The 26,601-nt window shown below is 32.1% G+C and overlaps 1 protein-coding gene across 1 annotated transcript in view; it reads right to left on the bottom strand.

Annotated features, from left to right (window-relative positions):
• The window catches only part of LOC114328693 (uncharacterized), a 111,303-nt gene that overhangs the window by 44,698 nt on the left and 40,004 nt on the right, over nt 1-26,601 (bottom strand). The window contains exons 2-6 of the mRNA XM_050646010.1: nt 25,970-26,307; nt 18,217-18,519; nt 17,900-18,119; nt 15,556-15,823; nt 7,296-7,569 (exon numbers count right to left, since the gene is read on the bottom strand). Coding sequence (XP_050501967.1) covers nt 7,296-7,569; nt 15,556-15,823; nt 17,900-18,119; nt 18,217-18,519; nt 25,970-26,307 — 1,403 coding nt within the window. The remainder of the gene's footprint in view (nt 1-7,295; nt 7,570-15,555; nt 15,824-17,899; nt 18,120-18,216; nt 18,520-25,969; nt 26,308-26,601) is intronic.

The following is a 26,601-nucleotide window of genomic DNA, read 5'->3' as shown; positions in this document are numbered from 1 at the left end:
GTCAAACCAATCAAATACACTGCTCAAAATGATCAAATTTTACTAAAAGTCGTATCAGTGTTTTTAGGAACCAGCTGTACATAATCTGAGATTTTTGTGGGTTGCTTTTTCATGAGTTTCTGTGTGTCGCATTAAAAATATTGCAAAGGAGGTCCGCGAAATGCAGCAAGAAGTATTTCTGGTTTTATCACTTCTAATAAGAGGCGGACAAAATCTTCAAAAATACAATTTATTACAAACAGTTGAACAAGGTTCGTTAAGCCGGCAAATTATTAATTTTCATATAATTGCAGAAAAAAAGTGCCCACTGTAAACAAAATTCATAAGAGATTATTTGTTGAATAATTTGATTATAAAGGAGGCAAAGAAAGTATATGTTTGGAAATCAGAAATCTCTGGTTTCGTTGAAAAAAGAAAACACAGAAAATAATTGAAAACTTTTATGGAAAAATATTATATAAGACACCTTCCATTTCGGTATTTAAGACAGATTAAACAATTTAGAAACGAAAAAAGATTTATTTTTACTGATGAAACTAATTACTTTCAAGCCATAGTCGCAGTAATAGTTGGGACTGATGGAACATACAGTAGGCTTAAAAAACCCGTCTCCAAAGGCCAACATTGAATCATTGTGGGTGTAGGAAACGAAGCAGGTTTTGCCGGTGGATCTTATGTGATATGTAAGTTCCAAACAAAATAGGGTGATTACCACGATGATATGAATTTTCACAACTACAGAAAGTGGCTAGAAGAAAAATTGTAAGTTTTCTGCCTCTTAACAGTGTCACCGTAATGTACAATGCACTTTATCATAATACTCAAGAGGATAAAGCACCAACATCCACATCAACAAACAGTAGCTAGAAATAGATTGGCTAGAAGCTAGAAATATTACTTTTCCTGCTGCGTACTAAGGCTCCCACCCTATCATCCTGACTTAAACCCGATAGAACTTGTCCGAATAGCACTAAAAAAATAATATTAGAACACGAAATGTAGATTTCACTTTTAATTATTCTATTAAAAAATTGTCAGATTTCTGTAGAATAGATTTGTCACTTTGAAATATTTTCCGTAGAAGAGTTGAAAAGAATTGTAGACAAAGTGAAAATTATTGAGAATGATTATTTCATTCCATTTAAAAGGAGCCATTATTTGATGCTGCCATAGAATCATGTATTATTAATTTAAGTGAAGATTCTGATAGCGAAGATATATTCTCAGATTTATTACACAGAAACTAACGACACCAACGAAGAATTTATAGTAACCGAACATTGTTAAATAACCATAATAATGATATGCAACTCGTTATAAACAACATTTCAAAAGAAATCAGTAAATATTTGTAAGAACCGTGGCAACTCTGTAATTTAAGCCCCAAATGAATTCTGCATCCCTTCTAAGGTTTGCGCGCAGCTCACGTCTATTCCTATTCCGGTAGGAGTGTAAGACACACATCAAAATAATCTAGGAAACAAAAATAAAATGCGAAAGTACAAAAGAATTTCAAATTTAGTTCAAATATTAAAAAAATATATAAACAAGTGTCCCGAATATAACATAAACATTTTTTTTTGTTAGAATAATCGCAGTAGTTCTTAAGAAAAGTAAAAAAACTAGATATATCAAAGTTTAGTAAAAGTAAAAAACTAATTTGTTGCCCCTCAACTTCCAACAAAGTAGTCTTTTGGCTAAGTTAGTATATTGTATGACCTCCACGGTTGTTGATTAGTGTGCTACATCTGTTAAGCAAACTCATGATCAGATGGTCAATGTCTTGCTGCGGTATTCTGTTCCACTCCATTAAAAGGTCCTCAAACAGTTAGTGTCTTGTATTAAAGGCATTTTGTTGTAAAATAAGTCTGCCAATATGTCCCATACGTGCTCAGTTGGCTCTAAATCTGGCGATTGTGCAGGCCATGGCAAAACTTCAATTTCATTATCTTCGAGGAATGTTCGCACGACCCTGGCAGTATGCGGACGCGCATTGTTGTGCATTAATTGAAATTGGGGACCAGCTTGTTGTGCAAAGGGTACAACAATAGGTTCGAGAATAATATCGCGATAGTCTGTTGCATTTAGAAAATGCTCCAGACAAAAGAAATTGGTTCTTCCACCAAGAGTGATGCCACGCCATACCATTATACTGCCGCCTTGCACGGCGGCAGTGTATGAACCTCCTGCAAGACGGCCAATCGCTAAGCATTACCAGACCGTCTCCAAATTCTTGTCCGTCTTGTATCTGGTGCAAATCCAAATCGGGACTCATTTGTGAAGAAAGTAGAGGCTCACTCACGTCTAAGCCAATTTGCGTGTTCTTGTGGTCACTGAAGTCGATGAGCGCGCTTTCCTGTGGATGACACAGGCACTCTCACAGGTCTTCGAGCATTTACCCTACTTCATGCAGTCTATTTCTAATGGTTTGGCCACCAAACACCTGATGGGTCTCTTGCAGCCTCATTTGTAATTTTGATGCAGTTACAGTGCGATCTCGCAAAGCCTGCAACCTATTAAACAGTCTTCAATCTGATTGGTTATCCTTATACGGCCCATGAACTTTAGCAACATCATCAGTTTCTTGAAACCGTAACCACAAACGATTAATGACACTTCTCTTCGTGTGGAGGACCTCAGCAACGTCTCTTTGACCTCTGCCAGCTGAAGCATCCCACTGGTACGCCACTGCAGTTCGCGATTTAAATGATGTCTCTCCATTATTGGCAATTGCAAAACTAAATAAAAATCCACATTAGACATCAAAAATCAAGTACACTTCGCGTCATATAAAACTGGTACACTTTTTTTTCCCAATGTAAACCTGTGTTTAGACTGACAATTATTGTTCGTGAATCACTTCGTCGTTGCCATCACAAATAACGGAATTGCACTAAATCTAAATACAAAAAAATTACATTTAAAATGTATATTTCGAATTGTAAAAGTTATTCATTTTGTATTAATTTCAAATTAAATTTTTAATTTTTCCAATATGTTTTATTTATTCTACACAACTTAATGCAGTTTTGTCATTGTCATTTGACATTAAACATAATAATTTAAAGTCATGTCAAGATTTATTATCTATCATTATTTTTGAATTGAAATATTTTCATAAATTATAATAAAACACGAATCAATGTATATGGATACTTAATTGAGATGACGGAAAATTACAATTGTTTTAGTTTTTAGTACATTAAAAAATGCGGTCTGTCGCAAAGTCCCGTTTTTACCTAGTTTGATATAATATTTTCGTTGAACTGGCAACGTTGCCCTAGAAATTGGAATGACACTTGTGACAAGATCAACTTACACAACTTGAAAAACACGATTTTCGGTTATAAGAGTTGTACCAGTTTTTTTGACGCGAAGTGTACCAATAAAGAATAATACTTTTTTTCTACGACCGTTTAATAATATACTCATTATTCGCTATTTTTGAATAGATAATAACACCCATTACTTTACCCGCGAGTAATAATTCATTACTCACGGGCTGAAGTTACTCGCGTGTCATTACTCACGGGTTGAAATTAGATTCAAGTGGTGCATGGCACTTTTAATATACCTATTAGCAAATAAAATTTCTTAATGGGTTAGTATATTTTTTACGTTTAAATTTCAACATTTGACATTTTAAGATTGACGTTATTAAAAGGTAAACAATAAACAATCGGTATTAATTTCGTAAAAGGACTTACGGATATGAAATTCATATCAATGAATTCTGTTTTACTTACTGTTCATTGTACAATAATAGATTTTAATTGAGAGCACACGTTCTTTTTCATGTAATTGCCTTAAAATATGTCTTATTTTTAAAAGCCACCGCCATTCCATGACATAATGACAACTGTTTGATTGTTTTATAAGCTCAACGAGTGTAATTCTAACAGTGTTGCCATAGTTATATAAAATATATTTTCTTATGAAAATAAAATATTTCGTTTTAAATAATGTTAGTAGTTGGTAATTATTATATTTTTCTACTAATCCAAATAAAAAAGGTCGTAGAAAAAGTATAGTATTCTACTTGCATGTAATGGCTATTACTAACTCTGATGAATTACGACACTCGCCAACGGCTCGTGTCGCAAACTTCATCATGGTGAGTAATAGCCATCATTACATGCTCGTTGAATAATATACTATTATCTTAATAGACAAAAAACGCATATTGAAGTTTGTTAATTTTTTTATAACCATTCTTATCAGCATTATCGTCCAAGTTGGTGCAATAATCGACAATACAACAAAAAAGATATAAAAACACATAAATTTATTTTTTAGTCCATTGAAATGTTACATTTAGTATGCATTTCTTAGAGGAGTCAATTTTATTTTTTTAATGTGTAGGGGGTTCAGTAAAAGCTTAAGTTCAAGTTTTTGGGGTTGAGGCCCTTGTCCCCCGGCCGCCATCTTGGAAAAAGAGGTGCAAAGGGCTTTCGCGCTGTATCTCGTAAACTAGCTACCCTACAGAAAATTTAATTTCAAATAAAATGAAGCAAATTAAATTTTCTACAATTTTATATCTATTACTTTTTATCGTAAAGTGACCAACAAAAAAGTTATAAACAAAAATAAGAGAAAATTTTGTAAGAAATTTCCTTTTGGAGGTTATAACTTTTTTTACGTTCATTTCACAATAAAATAACATCATAGCGATTTTGTAGAGAATTTTTCAATAAACAATTTTCACTATGAAGTTGTTTAATTTTATTTATTATCTAGGTTTTACAGTGCTCCAAACTTGACCAGATTCTCGAATTCTCGTAGAAAAATAATGCTTTTCTATCTATATATTAGACGAGCGGCATTAACCGTTATGCCAACCACGAAAATCAAATTTAAGGTGAATGATCAATTTTGGTCTATTTTTATGTTTTCGAGGTCGCTGAATCCGAATATGAAGTCTATTTTTATCTAGAGTTAGTGGAACATGTTAAAAAAAATAAATTTTATACAAAAATGCCAAAAATCAATTTTGATGATTTTTCAAATTTACCTCGCTGTATCTTTGGTAGCTGTAAATATTTCCTTTTAAAAATTTTACTGTGTCATCTTTGAAGTATGTAGATAACAATGAAATTTGTCCAAAATGTTTAAACACATTAAAAAAAGAGTTGTTAATTTATAAACATTTTGTCATCACATTTCGTTAGTTTCATGTTTACTTAAAAAAGTTGAGTGACAAACTTTTTAGTTTATAATTTTAACCAACACAACAATAAAACATAGTTCATGAAGAAGTTTTTTGGAAAATTTTAAGTCAAAATATATAATAGGAAAAAAGTTATGTTACTTCATATACAAGCGGCACACCCCAAAAAACGCTTATATCTCGAGATCCTGACCACGGTGTGGTGAATGGCTAATTTTTATCATACTTTATGATTTTGATATCAAAAATCGTTTTTTTTGCTCTGCTTAAGAATTTTGCATTTTGCGGTTGCGTCATTCTTCTTCTGAAGCGGCGAATTTGTCCTCAAACAACTTCTTGGGCCTTTTCTATATATCCTTAGAGTTATAAGTTTTATAGTGGGAAGAAAGGTCAAAAACAGATTAATAATAGCATAGGAATGTTAAAATCATAATAAATTGTATGAATAAAGAATATACAGTATGTCCCTGTAAGTTGTATCCATATGGAAAACTTTTTTATTATTAATTTTACGAAAAAAAGTTATTCTTTATAAAAAGCTCTGCATGGTCCAAAACCTAAAATTTAATCATCAAATATCAATTTTTTTGAATAGTATACGAGGTATGTCAAGAAGTTTGAATTTCACTCAAGAGTAAAGTAGCTTTATTTTTCGTAATATTGGAAATTGCTAGAATTAAAAGTTGTTTGGAATTAAAAACTATATTCTAATATGCAATTACATCCTTCTAATTGAAAAAAATTTTTTTTGAAAAATTATGGATAACTATCATTTTTCCAGTTATTTCAATTCTGATAACTCTTTTATTATTAATGTTACGAAGAAAAAAGTGATTCTTAATAAAAAGTTCTGGATGGTCTAAAACTTAAAATACAACCATCTTATATCAAATTTTATCAATTTTATACGAGGTATGACAAAAAAGATAAATTTAGATCAAAAGTAAAGTACCTTTATAGTTCAGAATATTTCAATTAGAAGGATGTAATTACATACTGAAACACAGTTTTTAATTCTAAATAACTTTTCATAATAACAATTTTCGATATTGTGAAAAATAAATGTATTTTACTCTTGAGCGAAATTCATATTTTTTGACATACCTCGTATAAAATTGATAAAATTTGACATAAGATGGTTGTATTTTAGATTTTAGACTATGCAGAACTTTTTATTAAGAATCACTTTTTTTCGTAAAATTAATAATAAAATAGTTATCTGAATTAAAATAACTGAAAATAATGTTAGTTATCCATAATTTTTCAAAAAAAAAATTTCAATTAGAAGGATGTAATTGCATACTAAAATACAGTTTTTAATTCCAAACAACTTTTCATAATAGCAATTTTCAATATTGCGAAAAATAAAGCTACTTTACTCTTGAGTGAAATTCAAACTTTTTGACATACCTCGTATAATATTCAAAAAATTTGATATTTGATGGTTAAATCTTAGGTTTTGGACCATGCAGAGCTTTTTATAAAGAATAACTTTTCTCGTAAAATTAATAATAAAGAAGTTTTCCATATGGATACAACTTACAGGGACATACTGTATATAGATAGAAAAGTAAGCGCAACTTTTGTTTTTATTGTATCCCTATGAGCATTCGAGAATCTGGTCTGGTCAAATTGTTCGCTGAAAAACCCTCTACAAAATTGCTATAATGTTATTTTATTTTAAAATGAACTGAAAAATGAAACCAAAAGGAAACTTGTTAAAAAAAAATTTACATATTTTTGGTTATATCTTTTTTGTTGGCCACTTGACGATAAAAATAGAAACAAAATTGTGGAAAATTTAATTTGCTACATTTTATGTTTTAATACATTTTCCGTAGGGTTGGTAGTTTACGAGATATAGCGCGAAACCCCTTTCCACCCCGTTTCCAAGATGGCGACCGGGGGACAAGGATGGCGACCCCAAAAACTTGAACTTAAGCTTCTACTGATCCCCCCTACACATTAAAGAAATAAAATTGACTCCTCTAAGAAATGCAAGGTACGGCCTAAAAAATGTAACATTTTAATGGACTATTTGTATTTGCAGCTAACATTGATTTAAAGCTATTAATATAGTGTCCCCTAGATTATTTTGATATTTTTATAGATTACCTAAAAACCTTACCTTGATAACAGTGGCAGATTCTAACAACCGCCTAAGTCCGTATTCTATCATCTCGGGACAAGAAATCAGATCGAAAACGTAACAAAATCCGCTCATAGTCGCTATTTGCATCAGAGTGAGTTGGCCCTTTACTCCTAAATTTATTCCTTCGCAATCGAAAGCTACGACCACGTTCTCCGGTGTGAACGGCCAGGATGAGTTGGGTCTTGTTCGTTCTGCTTTACTGATTATATCATCGATGACCAATTTACATTCACGGGGTGTACAAATTACTCTGCAAAGAATGAGAAAAATTTAAATAAATAGATTCCTGAATACTTCACAGACGTTCTATAGTAAAGTTTTTCAATGTGCACAATTATTTACATGTGGGTTTAAATTGATTGATGAAGAATATAAAGGGTCCGGTAAGGCAGGGGTCACCAATTAGTTTCCCTGGCGGTCCGTTTCGAAAACCTGTAACACATCCGGGGTCCGGACCTAATGCTACCTATATCCGGTTGTTCTGATTCGGTTTCTTTGTGGATACTTGGTAAAAATATATCCATCATAACAACAAATCAGAAGGGTACCGGACGAAATTTTTAGGCAGAAATTGTTGAAACACTTTTTTTTAACAAATTCAAAACATCACGTTTTTTTTCCACGAAAATGTTTTTATCATTTTTGGGTCATCTTAAACAAAAAAGATCTTTTTCGCAAAAGTTGATAGATTAGGAGTTTTACGCGATTTAAAATCTAAAAAATGCGAAAATAAACTTTAAAACTAATGTGTAAATAATTATTTTTGAGGTTGTCAAGTGCCTAAATTGAAGTTTAAACATTCAATTTCAAGTTTCTTATAAGTAATCGGACATATTTTAATTTAAACCGTTGTTTTTAATTGTTAATTATACGCGTCCTCTCGACACTTAATCCGCCGCGGCGGCAAGTCGCACTATGTGGTGCGTATCGCACTATATGATTGGCGTATTTAATTAGCACATTGGCAATAATTAATTGAATAAATAAATAAATTATCTAAAAAAACTATGTTAATAATATATTATAAAATTTTAATAAATGTCCAGTATTTGTTGGGAATTTTTGGCATAAGTACGTATAATATGTATACATGCGACAGAGACGCATCATAAAGTGCGACGACCAGCGATTAACAATTAAAAAACAACGATCTATATTGAAATAAGCCCCGATTACTCGTAAGAATCTTGAAATTGAATGTATAAGCTTCAATTTAAGCACTAGTCAACCGGAAAACTAATAATTTACACATGAGTTTTTAAGCCTCGAAAATGTATGTGCGTATTTTCGCATTTTTCACATTTTAAATCGCTCGAAAAACTCGAAAACTATCAACTTTTAAGAAAAATGACAAGAAACCTTTTTTGTTTAAAATCGCCCAAAAAACCTAAAAATACATTTTCGGGCAAAAAGATCATTTTGAATTTATTTAAAAAAATTGTTTTTGTATGTAAAAAAATGTTACATCTGTCTGATGTCTGGAATGAGTTTAGTTCAACTAATTTTCATTAGGTAGGGAGTTGAGATTCATCTGTTAGCTCAGATCTGTACCGATTTTTAATAAAGTTCATTCTTGGAAAAGCGGCTACGCACATATAAGTTGACAAACATAGTACACAATTTCATGGCCAAACATTTTCAAAATTGCAAAACACTATATTCTGAATTTAATCGCGGTCCGCACAAAACTAGCTCACGGTCCGGATGCGGACCGCGATCCGCTAATTGGTGACCCCTGCGGTAAGGGGGTGGGGAGTATAAAATTTTCAATTTTTTTATTATTTTACATGAAAGTGCATAACTTCAAGAATACTCTCTAAATTTTTTAGATTGATTAAAGTAAAATTACCAAAAATACAGCATGTTGAATATTCCTACCTTCGACTCGCTTTGCCGCTGTTTCGCGCCAGCACGCTTAAGCGTAGTAAGAAACATTCAACAACTGTTCCTCTTCTCTTTTGTAGATTACTCCGCGATTCAAAAATCTATTCCGGTGAGCATCACTTTACGATTTGACAGCCAAAAAAAGTCGAAGTTGTCAAAACTTTAAACGCGTTTTTCTCAAAACTACTTTTTCAAAGGAGGTGGACATTGTAACTTAAAAACTACTTGACCTATCCACCTAAAATTTTGCATATATTTTCTTTAGACATTTCGTGAGGTAACGCTGTCAAGATATTTTTTGTTTAACAGTAATAAATATGTTGATTTTCACTGTTTTTTGCAAAAAAATTCATTGTTTTGACTTCTGAGTGATACCAAAAAGTCAAAAATCGTTAAAACTAAAAAACTCGATATCGTTACCTCAAGGAACTCATAGCCTATTCATAACGCAAATCTTTTTGAATTTTTTATTTGGCATGATTTGTAAAAATTTGCAACCGTTGGCTTATTTTTCAATATTTTTCCTTGAATTTTTTTTGAATATTCTTTGAATTGTACTGAATTGATTATTCGATTTAAAAATAAAATAATTGTAGAATACTTTCACAAAAATGTTCTTGAAATGTTGATTTCAAACCATACCCTCACCTTAAGATAGGCAAAATGCACTCACCCCAGAATTCAATTTTTTACATTTTTTTAACGTTCTATGTGATTAAGATTTTAAGAGTAAGCACAATTTTTAACCTTCCACCCATCTTCTCTCTCCCACCACCTACAAAAACGTCATTGTTTCGTTTTTATTTTTTTTCTGTGGGATGCCATTAAGTTAAAAATTTCAAAAAAAAATAAACACGCATAGTTGAGACTTTCACAAAACATGTCAATTTTTCATAGACCTGTAGGTTGAGAGTACATAGGCTCAAAATGTGTTTTTTTTTTCGAAAAAGGCCTGTACCTCTTTTAGAGATGGTTGCTGGTCTAATTTTTTTATTCTGTCTATTTATCAAGACTATGTTTCCAATTCTTTTTCAGATATTTTCGATAGGTACACCACCTTCAAATACCCCAAAACGGTGTTTTAAGTGTCTTTGGGTATTTTTTTTTAATTTCATAGACTTCAAAATAGATCCAAACAAGGTTTTTCATACGTAATATAAAATTTGAAGTCCTTTAGAACAAAGAAATATGGGATAAACACCTTCAAACTACCCAAAAACGTGTGGGTTAATTGGGAGTCTATTTTGGTGATTTGAACGAGTTTCGCCCAATTTTTAAATGTCCTAAACGACTCAGTTACTTCAAATAACCTATAAAAAAATATACCTATAACCTACAAAAGACTGATTTATGAAATTGAAACTGATTTAATTTTAAAATTAAACAGTTTTCCCATTCCTTTAGGCTTAGGCTAAAAAATATTTAGCTACTACATTGTCATGGTTTGACGTTTATTTGTGTCAGTCGAAATTAATTGTCAATTTTGAGGTTAATGCCCCTTAATGCTAGCAACCATATTGTCATCGAGAGAGCGCAGTTGCCACAATTATCTCAATGTATATTCCCTATGTCCAGCTGAAAGATTTACGTACTGTATAAAAACGGGGAAAAAACCTTGCGGAAAAATCCGAAGAAAATTAGAAATATAGTTTTTGATAAAATACACAAAATAAAAAAAGAGATCTGCAGCACCTTCAAAAAAAAGTATACGCTTTTTTCGAAAAAAAAAAATGTATTGGTTATACCGGGTGGTGGATCGTAAAACGGACCATAGGAAACTCAATGTAATAGCTATTTGTATAACAAGGGAGGAAAGTGCTACTTTTCCTCCCGAGAATGAAGTTTACTGCAGTAATCATTCAAGGGAGGAAAAGGTACTTTACTCCCATGTTATACATATGGTTTTTCCACCTTCCTCAAATAAATAGCTATTTGTATAACAAGGGAGGAAAGTGTTACTTTTCCTCCCGAGAATGAAGTTTACTGCCCGACGCGTAGCGGAGGGCAGTAATCATTCAAGGGAGGAAAAGGCACTTTACTCCCATGTTATACATATGGTTTTTCCACCTTCCTCAAATATCAAATAATTTTTTCATTTTTACTTAACTTATTTATGTAACTAACCAACAAAATTTATTAAAACTGAAACTAACAAGGAGGTACAATATAACTGTCAACTGTCAAATATAAGTCAAATTATTAATGTAAACATTGTTAAATCAAAATAACAATTTACTGTTTTTTACGATTCTGCAAAATACAGGGTGTTTTATAAATAAACGTTAAAATATATAGATACTTACGTAATAGCAAATAGATATTGTACAGGGCGTCAATAAGTTATATTTCATGAATGAAATACCGTAACCTCACTTTTACTTTTCCTCCCTAGGGAGGAAAAATATTTTCCTCCCTAGGGAGGAAAAGTACAACTTTGCTCCCTACAATCAGGTCCGGAAAAGTATACTTTCGGTAGAGGTAGGTGGAAAAAGTAATTTTTTCATTTTTACTAAATTCATTTATGTAACTAACCAACAAAATGTATTAGAACTAAAACTAACAAGTAGGTACAATATAACTGTCAATTGTCAAATCAAATTAACAATTTACTGTTTTTTACCATTCTGCAAAATACAGGGTGTTTTATAAATAAACGTTAAAATGTATAGATACTTACGTAATAGAAAATAGATATTGTACAGGGCGTCAATAAGTTATATTTCATGAATGAAATACCATGACGTCACTTTTACTTTTCCTCCCTAGGGAGGAAAAGTACAACTTTGCTCCCTACAATCAGGTGCGGAAAAGTATACTTTCGGTAGAGGTAGGTGGAAAAATTCTAAACTGTTGGATTCCTGCTTCCCTAATTATTTTACATCAAAAATCATGAGAGAACATTTCTAGAGAATTGAAATCTGTATTAAAATCAAAAGTTAAAATTGTTCTACGATTTAAATGCATCACAAAATTTTGAAAAATATGATACATTTGCCACAGTAAGTATGTGTGTAAAAGTTAGGCCACAAGTTACTATTTAACTGAGAGTGCTCACACCATTGACTGAATAAAAAATCTTTATTATAGGGGAGTGCATATAGATTTTCGCTTCGGAAAAAAAACAAACAAAATAGAACTTTTTGTAATTTCATTAAGAAATGTTTAGTAAACAACATATCAAAAAGTTCTACTCGAGAAGTGGGTGCTTCATTTTTTATTAAACAAATGAACTACGAAATTAGACGTTTTTTTAAATAACTCCGAAAATATAAATTTTAGAAAAAAACTGACTTGACCATTGAAAAATTCAGAAAATTTTACAAAAAAACCTTATATAAAGAATTTTCTAAATTTAAATCTGCATCTTCTATAATTTTTTAATTATAACGCTTAAGTCACCCTTCTCACAAACATTGGCGCACTGTAAACTAACGTACGGCGAAGGGCATGGTTGAGTTATTTTAATGTAATTCTTTAACTAATGGATCAACTGAAATTTTACAAATTGAACATGAAAGAAGAATAATTATGCTATATTACGGTTATAATTGAAAGAAATAAAATGTATGGGTATAACTACGGTGTGGGTGGAAAGTGAGCCTTACATGAATTTTGTTTAAAAATGATTTAAAAATGTGGAACTAATACAGTTTTTCTTATAAAACTCTCAGTTTTGCACAATTTACCTTTCAATCATCTTGCTAAATGATGTTAATTCAAATGATATGACGTCTCAAAAAATGTAATTTTTGAAATCTTCGTAGTTTTATAGAATTACCACCACTTTAAGACGGTATTACTCAAGTTTGAACAGATCTATTACAGCTTTATAAGTGCTTTTTTAAAGATTAGGATGTAATCTATAAAATGCACTAAATTACTTTACTTTAGAAATGAAATAAACTATTTCGTTTTAACAAAATTAAGAAAGATAACAAAAATGTAATACAAAAACCGAAAATTACCAGCCAAAAAAATGTTTGTACAAAGTGATCAAAACTTTTTTCTGTAAAACTTACCTAAAATACATTTAATAATAAGCTTCAGCAATAATAAATGTTCAGCAAAAAAAAATTTTTTTAGCTCTTTTTTACTTTTTTATTATCAGTTTTACGAAAAAAAGTTATTCTTTATAAAATACTCTGCATCGTATATAATCTAAGATGCAATCAATCATCAAATATCAAATTTAATTAATGTTATACGAGGTATGTCAAAAAATATGAATTTCACTCAACAGTAAAGTACCATTACATTTCACAATATCGAAAATTGTTATTAAGAAAAGTTGCTTGGAATTAAAAAATTTGTTTTAGTGTTCAATTACATCCTTCTAATTAAAATATTGTGAATAATAAAGGCACTTGACTCTTAAGAAAAATTCATATTTTTTACATACCTCGTATAAAATTAAAAAAATTTTATGTCTGATGGTTGTATCTTAGATTTTAGAACAAGGGGATTTTTGTATGAAAAATAACTTTTTTTCGTAAAAGTGATAATAAAATAGTTATCATAATTGTAATAAAATGATGATGAGTATCCGTAATTTGAGAAAAAATTAAATTTTTTTTCGATTAGAATGATGTAATTGTATATTTAGACATAGTTTCTAATTTCAAACAACTTTTCATAATAGCATTTTTTGATATGCTGGAATATAAAGGTACTTTACTCTTTAACGAAATTCATATTTTTGACATAACTCGTATAATATTGATAAAATTTGGTATCTGATGGTTGAGTTTTAGATTTTTGACTATTCAGAGCATTTCATTAAGAATAACTTTTTCTCGTAATATTGATAATAAAAAAGTTTTCCATGTGGTTTCTAGCTACGCAGACACACTGTATAAGAGCTTCTGTATAAGAATTTTCAAATTGCAATGCCATACTCGGACTCAGCATAATCAAAAACAAAATAGAAACATATTTGATCAAAGTAAAATGATGAATTTAACGATATTTTTAAAATTATTCATACAAAACAATTGTTACTGTTTAAACAATTAATAAACAATTAGCGGCCAAATCTGCGAGTAGAACTCTTTAACATGTATATAAACTAACAAAAAAGTTTTAGAAAAATATAAGCTTGTTTGAATTTTTCCGAAACAATGCATATTTTCGTTCTAATTGCACTCCCCTATTACTAATATTTTCTCCGCAACTGAGGGTATCTTATCAACTGTATTGTTTTTAATCAATAAATGATAAAATAAAAATATTAACAGTTAAAAAATGTGAAAATAATAACTTCATTTTGACACATTATTGCACTGTGTGTGGCCTAATTTTGGGCTGAAAAACTGAAAAATGTATTAGATTTTTACAAAATTTTGGAATATGTTTAATTCGTAGAACAATTTTAACAGTTGTTTTCAATACAGATTTCAATCCTCTACAAATAGTTTCTAATGTCTTTTGATGTAAAATAATTAGGGAAGCAGGAATTCAACAGTTTAGAATTTTACATTGAGTTTCCTATGGCCCGTTTTCCAATTCACCACTCGGTATACACTCAACTTATACGTATATAAAAATATACATATTTTGTAAAAGCCTCAACTATGGTTGTGAATTTTTTAAATATTTAAATTGATGAGTCTTAAAATTAATCACATAGAACGTATAAAATGTGTCTCTTTTAAACTAAAACGTTTTTTTATTTGTCTCGTTATGTCATAATTACACATCGTGTTCTTAACGACGTTCTACACCTTCGTTGCGGGGTATGCCTCTCAGAGGAAAGGGGGGAAACTTATATGCAAGCGAAAGTTGGTAACAATGCATTTATATCAGAATACTCAAATCATATGTACTGCAAGCGCCAGTTAACTTGGCGACAGCGAATACGCACAACGACACTGAGACTGATGATCATCCCATAAGCCACTGTGCAATGCGTCTCGCCAAGTTAACTGGCGCTTGCAGTATTTCAGTATTGAATACTTTATAAAAATAAATTATAATCAATTACGGAATAAATTACGGAATTAATTATAATAAATAAATTAAAAATAAATGGTACGGTAAACAATCCTCATTTTTTAATATGTTATTCCTTACAAAAAAACCTTTAATTTAAGCACAAATAATTAAAAATCGTAAATTTGGGTCAAAAGTTATTAACTTTTTAAGAATTCCCATAAGAGTCCATGTTAAAACTTAACTTTGACCCTTAACAGTAATTAAACGGCACGGTAAAACAATTTTTAAAAAATCAAGTACATATTAGTTTTTTGAAGTAAACTATAACATAATAAAATTTCCTGCAAATCCTTAATTCTTTGCCGAAGGTGTAGAACGTCGTTAAATAGCAAACGTGTCAATGTTATATTTGCTTACTTACCTAGTATTCTGAAAGAGTTTCGTTTTCCAGCTATCGGTGTGCGTGATATGTTGGTTCATCATGCCTTGCCGTTGTTCTCTACCAGTGTTTTCTTGTAGAGTCTTCAGTACTAGATTATTGATACGTTGTTTTAAGCTTTGGTTATACGTGGAATTTGGTTTGACTGGAGGTTTCTGGAAAGTAGCGTTCGGCTGTTGCGATATAATTCTTTCATCCTGGCTATCTTGGGAGTTTTGGGAACTTTGAGAATTTTGTCTTACTGGAGTACCTAAAATGTAAACGGTGAAAATATTACCAGCGACCTATGGATGACTACTCTTATATACCACTTCTGTCTAACGTTCTACCACTGATTTATCTAAGTTTATGCGCCATGCACTAATAAAACGAAGGTTCAAGGCTGAAAAACAAGGAAATTGAGAGCCACCATCAAAAAACCAGCCAAGAGACCTGTTTCGAAAAATACGATGCATAACAAGCAACTTTAAAGCAAGAACTTGGGCTGTCGAAAACCACACAGGAATTCTGAAAACCACCTTAACTTAGAAGAAATAGGAGAAGAACTGGATATACTAGAAAACGAAGTAAGTAAGAGTGGCAATCAATAAACTTATTCCATAACTCCCTCGGAATCTCTACAATCGGAATAGTGAATAGAAATGACTTCGACACCGTTTACCCTGTCGAAATTAGATTTCGATAATTGGAATTGTGCTTGACGCAAGCGCATTGTATTTTGTTTTGACGTTTATATTTTATGTCTACTACAAATAATTTATTACTACTTATTTATAGTATTTTTACCTTTTGTATCTCCTTAATTTTTAGTCTGTGGTGGTATATAATTAGGAAATTGTATATTTAATTTAGACATGTACGAGTATGCATCAAACCTAACCTTAAAATTTATTTGGCATCCGAAATTCAGATTCTGAATGCTGAATGTTTGCCCGTCACAATGTTGCCAAACTTTTTTTATTTATTTCTTGTACAATTTCAATTAATGGCATAATGTACAAGAATAGATTGTGTACAAGAACATTTAAAATATAAAGAAAGCCATAGCGTTGATTGATAAATATATTATACCAGTTTACTTGTATTTGTATCAATCAACGCTTATAGAAAAGAAAATAATTATAGAAAAGGCGCTGTTTTTGGGAAAAGTTGTTTATAAGTTATTTTAGCTGAAATCAAATCTTAAGATTGTATAATTATTAGTAATATCTTACATCATACATCTTACCCTCATTTATCTTTTTTATTTATCAGTTTATCTTCTTTTTTATAACAATTTTAATTAACTTTGATTTAAAACCATTTATCATCTTTTGAGGTTTTTGTGTCCAATATGTACACTAATATTGTATTGTTTACTTTTCAAAACGTTTCTTTTTTGATATTTCAAAACTATTTTAACTGTATGTAATGTGAAATTATGAAAAATTGAAGATAAGGCAACGGTGTCGTATTTCAAATTTAGAACCAGCAACAAACAGGTCACAGAACACTAATTTCGCTTGACAATGCGGGGTTGCCACTCCCTCTTGATCACGTGAAATAGAAATTGCAGATTTCGATTCAACCTGCTTACGATGTGAGTTACAGAATACCAATCCAAACAAGAAAATGACGCGATAGATATCAAACATTCGGATTTCGGGTAATTACGATTCGAATTGGTCATTTCTATTCTATTTGTTAAAAGTTACAAAATAATGCTGATTGGATCACTGATTAGATGCACTCTATAATCACAACAATGCACCAAAAAAGGCAGCTATCGTAGGTGCTACAATTATACAACCATTTCTCTTATGTCAAATGTCAGAAAGTTAATGCTAAAGACTGCCATACACTACTATGCCATTGCAGTGTGCTAAGTGATGTAAGACAGGAATTCACTGATCAACTGAGGTTTGAACCAGAAGAGATCCTAAAACTACCAATAAGAAAACTGTTGGCCTTCTTTGAGGCCACGGAACTTATAAAAGTTTAAGGAAAAAAACGAGATATGGTACAAAGGCCTTATGATCAAGTGTCAGAGACTAACGGGTCTCGTCTGAGCTAAGAAGAAGGTAATGCTACAAATCATCAATGAGAGGCTGAAAACTTTCCTCCGAAAATAAATATCAGAAGAGTACGCCGAGTTTGCCAAAGGTGGATACATGAGAACATAAAACAAATAATCGAGAAGTCAAGGGAATTTAATATCCAGTTATATATCTGCTTCATCTTCTTCTTTAAGTGCCATCTCCGCGACCGAGGTAGGCAATCATCATAACTATTCGGATTTTAGAGACGGCTGCTCTGAAAAGTTATGTACCTAATCTAAAAATCTTACCTAATCTAAAATTAACTCTACTTCTATCGTCCGTTTGTGAAACTGTAGGTTGAACAGGTTGTACAGGTTGCACAGGAGAAACCGGAGGTTCAGGGCTCATCGACTTTGCTTGTATTTTTGGATGTTTTAATCTGTCACTAAGAGACCTTGGAGACAACTGAGCGGGTTTTTCTACTGGAGGAGACGGAGACGATTTTTCTCTTCTTTCCACTTTCTCCGTCTAAAAATCCATCATTCAAATCATTTACTTAACTTACTTACCAGTATAGGTTTAACTGGGGTAAATATTAAAAAAATAAATTCAAATATGTTCTTACTTTCTCCACTTTTTCCATAATATTATTCCCAACGTCAATCGACAAATTTTTGGCATTTTTCAACTCTTCGTTACTCTTCTTGTACTCTTTCATCAGAGTCACTTGCGCAGACATATGCTTTTGGCTAATTTTTGGTGGCTGAATCAACGTCACGAGGTTGGACTGGATATGGAAGCTGTCAGAAAACAGTCTCAGAAAACTAGTTAGCTGAGTCGGCGTGTTGAAGAGGTTCGTCCACATGCTCTCCGGAAGATTGCAGCTGACTATTTGGAAGAGTTGTTCTACTAATATCGGGCCCTTTACCTAAAAGTAAAAAAAATTGATTAATTGATATGATTTTTATGACAAGTAATTTATTAAAGACAATACATATTAAAATTAACTACCAAAGAAATTGAAAGAAATTATAACATTAGTAGAAGAACAACAACGTTTTGGGTCAGGAAGATCATCCACCGACACTAATTTTTAATGAGGCAAATGTAAGATAAATTACACTAGTCAACAAAAAAGAAAAAAAAAGTTGCGACTGATGTTAAAATAGCTGTATCGGGAAGTTTAAAGCATCCTGATTACGAATTCAAACACCAAAATTTTCCATCACGTATAAATTTTGAGTTATAGAAATATTAATATTTATTATAAAAATACTTATATACTATATACAGTGCGTAAATCGTTCAGCTGGACATAGGGAACATACATTGTATATATTTAGATACATAAATACATATATTGTATTATATTAAGATAATTGTGGCAACTTCGCTCTCTCAACGACAATATAGTTGTTAGCATTAAGTGGCATTAACCTCAAAATTGATAATTACTCTCGGGCATAGATATATAATACTCTAGATTGCGCCTTACGATCTTAAAATGGGTGACGATTGCGACAGAGATAAATGAGCCTATTTGGTCGGTAGTCTCTTTCTAATTCAAGGGGAGTATCGACGACGTCACTATCCTACTCTGTCATCGAGTATTTTAGATGGTTTGACAGTTCGAGCGGATGGCGATGAGAACTGGTCGTTTGTCTTCGGACGTCGATAGTCCTGGTTCGAATCCCATACCAATCTTTACTTTTTTTATTTTTTATTTAATCAATATTGCGTTTATTAGATATTATTACATCTCTAAAGTAAATCTATGCAAAGAAATATATAACAAATAAGAAAAACTGTGTAGGTACCTATAGATTTTTAAAAATATAAAAGCCAATGTTATTTTTTTAGTAAGTTAATTGTAGAATAGTATAAAGTAATTGTTAAGAATATTCGTAAAAAATTACCAATAATTAATATCAACATAATGTACCATCGATTTATTAATTGAATCGGTCATTTCAAAAACAACATGAGTCACATATTCCTAATTTTACAGAAGAGCAAAGAAAACTAACTATATAGTAGAAAGATGGATGAAATGGATGACATCAAAATTCAGAGTTATATTGTAGTTTTGTTCCTAATGTTTTTACTGGACTGGTGTCGTTTTTGCACACAACGTTTATCTTAAAGGAGTCTATTCCTCTCAAAAAATTAGTTTCTGAAAATTGTGGACTTTGCTGTTTTTGAAATGACCGATTCAATTATAAGTAATTAGACATTATTTTTATTTATGAAACTATTACAATTTTTTAAAAAAGTAGAAGCAAAACAAACATTCACATCATTCGAATAAGGACGAATTTATATTAATAACGAATGACTTTTATTTTACTATGCAGTTCACAAATTATGTAAATATTCCAATATTAACTTACTATACATACATTTATTATCTGCTAGATTTACTTAGGTCCATTTTTCAGATGTAAAAAGATCTAATAAACGCAATATTGATTAAATAAAAATAAAAAAAGTAAATTGGTATGGGATTCGAACTACGATTATCCACGTCCGAAGACCAAAGACCATTTCCCGTCACCACCCGCTCCAACTGTCAACACATATTACTCGATAAAGTGGGATATTCACGTCGTCGATATTCCCCTTAAATTAAAAAGAGACTACCGACCAAATAGGCTCATTTATCTCTGTCGCAACCGTCACCCATTTTAAGATCGCAGGGCGCAATCTAGAGTATTATATATCAATGCTCTCGGGTGACACAAATAAACGTCAAAACATGACTAGAACTAACTTTTTTTGACCTAATGGGAAAACTGTGTCTGTTTAATTTGGAGATTAATTTTTTAATATAAGATATTTTAAAAATTAAAGTAAAATTATTAATTCATTAGTCATAATCTTTGTTTTTGATTTATTTATGGACTGCCTTGCATTCAAAATCACTCATTCTATTCGTTCTAACAGCTTTATTGCACCAGAAACTCGTACTCGAACAGAAGTTTCAACTAACACAGGTTAGCGCAGTTGCCACACTGATCTCAATGTATATTCCCTATGTACAGCAAAACGATTTACGTACTGTATACAATTTTAGAACTAGAATAAAAAACTATGGTAATTCTTTGGTACACAATTTTTTTGCAAACGCTGATTTCCTTTTATATTCTGTATCAGTTTCTCTCATGAGGAACCAACAGTAATCTCCCATCATTGCTGAATCCCATCTTCCCTGGTAGCGTTGCTCCATTGTGAGAATATTGTGGTGGAACCTTTCTCCTTGCTCGTCGCTGACCGCGCCCAAATTTTCCGGGAAAAAATTTAAATGGGAGTGCAAAAAGTGTATTTTCAGAGACATACGACAGCCCATTTTGCAGTAGTTTTTAAGTAGTTCTTCTACAACATTTTGGTAATCTTCTACTTTTTTGTTTCCCAAAAACTCGGAAACAATTCTTTTGAAAGATCTCCACGCAGCTAACTCAATATCACTTAATTTTTCATCAAACTGTTGATCTCTTAGTAGTTTTCTGATTTGTGGTCCAACAAATACCCCTTCTTTCAGCTTCGCGTCACTTAATTTAGGAAAAATTTGTTTAAGAGGATCGGAACGTATTTCCGGCTGCAATGCTATTCAAATGGGGATTCATTTTTTTCAAATCCTGAGAAAACTAATAAATATTTTTGAAAAATTTAAACGCAGAATAAAAGATTACGTTATTAGCGAGGGCCGAAAGTCCCTGAGAACTTCTATAATGTTTATTTTAATAAGTTACAGGGATGAAAAACTAAGAGAAAAGTTAGTGTGATTTTTAATTTCAAATATCTCATTCAAAATAAACTTTTTATTTATTCTAAGGGACTTTCGGCCCTCGGTAATAATTTAGTCTTTCATTCTGCGTTTAAATTTTTCAAAAATATTTATTGGTTTTTTCAGGATTTGAAAAAAATAAACATAATGCCGTGGTAATATTTTCCAAATCTATCTTTGTCTTACAACGCACTCAGCCGAATATAATATTGTCAGCATATATTGTCAGTCAGACACTGACAATCAGTGACAATTTTAAATATTTGACATTGCATCGGGAATATGTTGAGTTATTGATTAAATATTATTGATATATAGTGTATTTGATAAATAATTTATTTAAGACGTGAACTTAATAAAAAGTTATTTATTGTGTATTATTTGTGGAAGATCCAAGCAGAGAATACATCAGGATAATATATATTCTGTGATCCAAGTATTTTGTTGTTAAAGATGTTCAAAATTGTAAGCGTTCCATTTCAATATATTATTAAAAAATCACTTTAACACTTTTCCTCTTTTCTCGATTGAGTATTAGTTTTTGTTGTACAAATAAATTATTACAATCACTGAATACATAGTTAGTGAAAAAATTATCACATTTATTAACTGAATTAATAATTTGCAATTATAAAAATAACAGTTATCCAAGAACATTCAAAAGCCATCTCTTTAAATTAATGATGACATTTTCAAGTAGAATGACATTCTAGTAATGTTTACATATACATACCAATGTGAATTTTACTACACGTCATTTGCCGTGTAAAGACAGAAAAAGTAGGGATTCACGTAAAATATTTGCGAATTATGTACCCATAGCCTTAAGGTATTTAAACGCATGTCCTTCTTTATCTAATGCTTTAACGAAATTTTTAATCAATCCCAGTTTAATATGTAACGGAGGTAACAGAACGTTTTGGGTATCAACGAGAGGTATATTCTTAATGTTAGCTTGACCTGGAATATATTGATCTCTTGGAGACCATTCTGTAACTTGGTAGTGGCTCTGTGTTGCTCTACTGTCCCAAAGACAAAGAAAACAGCAAAATTTTGTAAATCCTCCCTGAAGACCTAGTAATAATCCGATGACTTTTAGGTCACCACATATTTGCCACTTGTATGTAGCATAGCTTATTGCATTTAGGATAAGCGACATAATCTCGTGTGTTTCTTTCATGTCAACTGCATGTGCAAGAGGAATAGATGGTCTTCTGTTGCCATTATGGAGCAGAACTGCTTTGAGACTTGATTTAGAAGAACCTATAAACAAACGCCATTCTTCTGGGTTATGTGCAAATCCTAGTTTTTCCATAACCCCATTTGGATAAATACAAACACACATTTTATCCTGCATAGTGAAAAACGAGGATAGCTCCTGGTTACGGTTCCTAAATGTTGTAACTTTGGTTCCACTGGCTAGTAAATTCCATTGTTTCAATCTAGAACGTAAGAGTTCAGCATGTTCTTTGGACAAGTGAAGATCTCGAACTAAATAATTTAATTCAGCTTGTTGGATGAAATGAGGTTCTTTTTCGTCGCTTTCGGGTAAATAGGAATCGCCCCTTTCTGATGCATCATCGGATTCACTTCTATCGTCATAGATTTCTAAATCTTCCTCCCAATTTGCCGGGGGTTCTGGAACTGGTAAATTTTCGCTATGCACAGCCGGTTTTATTACTGACGGAATATCTGGATATTCAATTTTATGTTTGCTCTTCCTTGAAAATCCAGACACTTTTGTCATGCAGAAGTAACAGTCGTTGAAATGACTTGTTGGTTCCCGCCAAATCATCGGAACTGCAAACGGCATAGAAAAGCGTTTGTCATTTAACCAATTACTTAGATTTGCAGCACAGGTTTGGCAACATATGTGAGGAGCCCAGTCCTGATCTTGATCGCCAATAACACATCCAAAATACTTATGGTAAGCTACTTTTGTCTTCTTATTAATTATCCTTTTCTGCGATTTAGGAGTAAACTGACCACATATGTAACAAAAACTATCCGCGGGGTTAACACAACCACGTTTCTGGACTTCGGACATTTTTCACTTTGAAAACTTTCACTTTTCGATATAACACCACTATGCGCACTAAACCAATACTGAGGGAGTGATTTACCAACGAGCTGCTTTTATAGCCGTTCCATACTTTTAGCATTTTCTGAAAAACCCAAAGGTCAACAAACCATGGCGAAATTCCCGTACATGGGGGCTCATATAAAAATAGATGCGGCTCAGAGGAATAAAGACATTTGGAAATAAGTTTAAATGGGTAGGTTTGCCGATCAAGGATTGCCTTTGGTTTATTTTTTATTTAATGTGTTATCGTAGACATTACATATCCCAGTGTTGCCAAATTATGCACAGTTTTTAGAAAAAACGTGAATTTCATAATGACTGTTTTAAAAAAATTTATCAAAATACTGATCTTTTTTTAATCATAACTCAAAAATTTTACGTGTTAGGAAGTTTTTACCAGCATATTCGTGTTCAGAGAGCAAAAATTAACCAAAAACAGCATGTGGCATTCCAGTCGCATTTTGAGTGTAAACTAGTGTTATTAGAATACAACAAACTGGCATATTTGTGTTTCGTTGACCTTGAAAAGGCATTTGACACGGTCAAATTAAAGGACGTTAGAGAGTTCTAGGGTTAATTAAAACGATTGAAAATAAATACCAGAACAACAGAATAAAAGTAAAAGTAGAAGAACTAACTGACCCAATTGAAGCTGACAATGGGATAAGACGGGGAATTAACTGATTTCTCTATCTGACTTCTCTCTCTCTCTCTAGCTACGGAAAGCTCGAAACAGAAGCGGAAGATCAAATAGAGCAAACAGAGCCACAGGTAACCTGAATGAAACAATATGGAGATAAAAAATATCGGAAAAGAAATGAAAGGCAGAATTTACAAAACAGTTATCAAACGAATAATGACATCCGTGGCAGAAACACGACCTGACACAGAGAGGACAAAAAGAATGCTAGATACAGCAGAGATGAAATCTTTCGAAAAGTCGATGGTAAGAAACTATGGGACAGAGCTAGAAGAATATACGACGGAGATTAACAGCGGGGTAAGAAATAGAAGAGAATGGAATGACCGCAGACGCCGTATGACAACAAATAAGTAAGAACGGCGAGAAACGTTTCCCTAATAGGAAGACGATCAGTGATTTATTTTTCGTCGTCTTTAACGTCCTAAATACATGTCTTGCCTAAATAAAAAATTTATGGCGTATTACTTTCCTTTATAAATCAATTTTTTAAAACTTAATCTATCTAAATGACTAATAGTACGTTCTTTCACGGTTTTCACTCTAAATTTTAAAGAACCGCTTGGATTGACATGAAATTTTGGCATACGCATAGCTTACATGTCAAAGAAAAAAAGTGATATTGTGCCGATGGGTGCTTTTGCCCTGGGGGTGACTTTCACCCTCTCTTGGGGGTGAAAAAATATATGTCCAAAATAAGTCCGGAAATGGATAAACCGACTAATTTTAAGTAATTTTGTTCTATAGAGCTTTATCGCCAAGTCAACACTTTTCGAGTTATTTGCGAGTGAATATGTTCATTTTTCAACAAAATAACTACATTTTTAGACGGATTTTTGCAAATAACTCAAAAAGTAAGTATTTTGTCGAAAAAAACGTTCTTAGCAAAAATATAGCCTGTAAAAAAGTAAAAAAAAATCGTGTACGCGTTAGGTCTCTGGACCTCGTAGAACTAGAGTTATAGCCAATGAAAAATAGATTCATATTCACCAAATTTCAAATAGAATATTTCGAAGTGAAATATCCAAAAAATTAAGCACTTTTTGGGAAAAACCCATTATAACTTTTTTAAAGTGTTCTCAAAAAGTATTGACTTAGTGAAAAAACTCTATAGAACAAAAGTTACATAAAATTAGTCAGTTTATCCATTTCCGGACTTACTTCGGACGAATATTTTTTCACTCCCAACTGGGGGTGAAAACCATCCCCGGGGCAAAAGCACATATCGGCACAATATCACTTTTTTCTTTGACTTGTTAGCTATGTGTATGCCACATTTCATGTCAATCCAAGCGGTTCTTTAAAATTGAGAGGTATTGCAATATTTTACCGTTAAAGAACGTACTATAATACTGTTTGAGTATGTCACATAAACACAAGTTTTTCATAACATACCCGCTTGAATATGCCTTTGACTTTACTACTCTCCATTTCAAATGTAAGAATCAGTATGGTCGTATATTGCAAGCGGGTTTGCCTTTCTATGAATTATCATAAATAAATGCTCCTTTAGTATTCCACAACTGTTAACAGCGATAATCATACAATTTCTCGAGGTTTGCAAAGTACAATCCGTGGCGGCAACGAACTCCCCCAATCGATTTAAATTTCTGTCCCGTGAGTGACTTTTTCGAGTTTAGAAATAAATATAAGTCGTATGGGGCCAAATCTGGAGAATATCGTGGATGGGACAGCAATTCGTAACCCAATTCGACCAATTTGGCCAGAGCAGCGGCGGAGGTGTGAGCCGGTGTGCTTTCTCCCAACTTTCTGTGGTAGTTCAAATGTTACAGTGTTAAATTGCTACTTACCACGATACATTGAGCCAGAAAATCTAACAACGCCTGAGTCTCTTGAGGATCGATCTGAACGTCAGGTTGGAAATGCAATTCGGGAGGACAATGGCTTTTTACAGATTCGAAATTGGCTAAAATTACACTCTCTTTTTCGTCGTCTACGTTAAAAGTTTCGGGATGTTTCATGAGAAATTCCCTGAATTCGTGAAAATGTTGTCCGGATACGTGGCGAACTTCGGGACTAGCTTGAGACCTGTGTCCCAAAAGGCTTCGAATGGGCACTTCGGTTCCCTCGCCGTATTGTGCGAGTTTTTCTGAAAAATATTCAACGGCCTGTGTCGTATAGTCCTTTCCTAAAACAAAAAACGAAAAATGTAAATTAGGAAAACAAAGGCATGTTTATAATTAAAGCTATTATTCTACTATTGGGTTATTACAGGTATACAATCTGACATTGTGCAATATAAATTAACATGGGGCTTTTCACCTTAAGAGCGTAGGCGCAATTCCGAACCAATGCTTTTTAAATACATTTATGCTTTTTCGAATCCTGAGAAAACTAATAAGAATTTTTTAAAAATTTAATCTTAGAATGAAAGATTATACCTACAGGGTGTATCATTGGGAAAGTTACGTTAAATGTAGAA

This window comes from Diabrotica virgifera, chromosome 3 (genome assembly GCF_917563875.1).
Source record: "Diabrotica virgifera virgifera chromosome 3, PGI_DIABVI_V3a".
Lineage (NCBI taxonomy): Eukaryota > Metazoa > Arthropoda > Insecta > Coleoptera > Chrysomelidae > Diabrotica > Diabrotica virgifera.
Note: the sequence above shows the minus strand (reverse complement) of the source record. Positions and strands in the feature narration are given on the sequence as shown.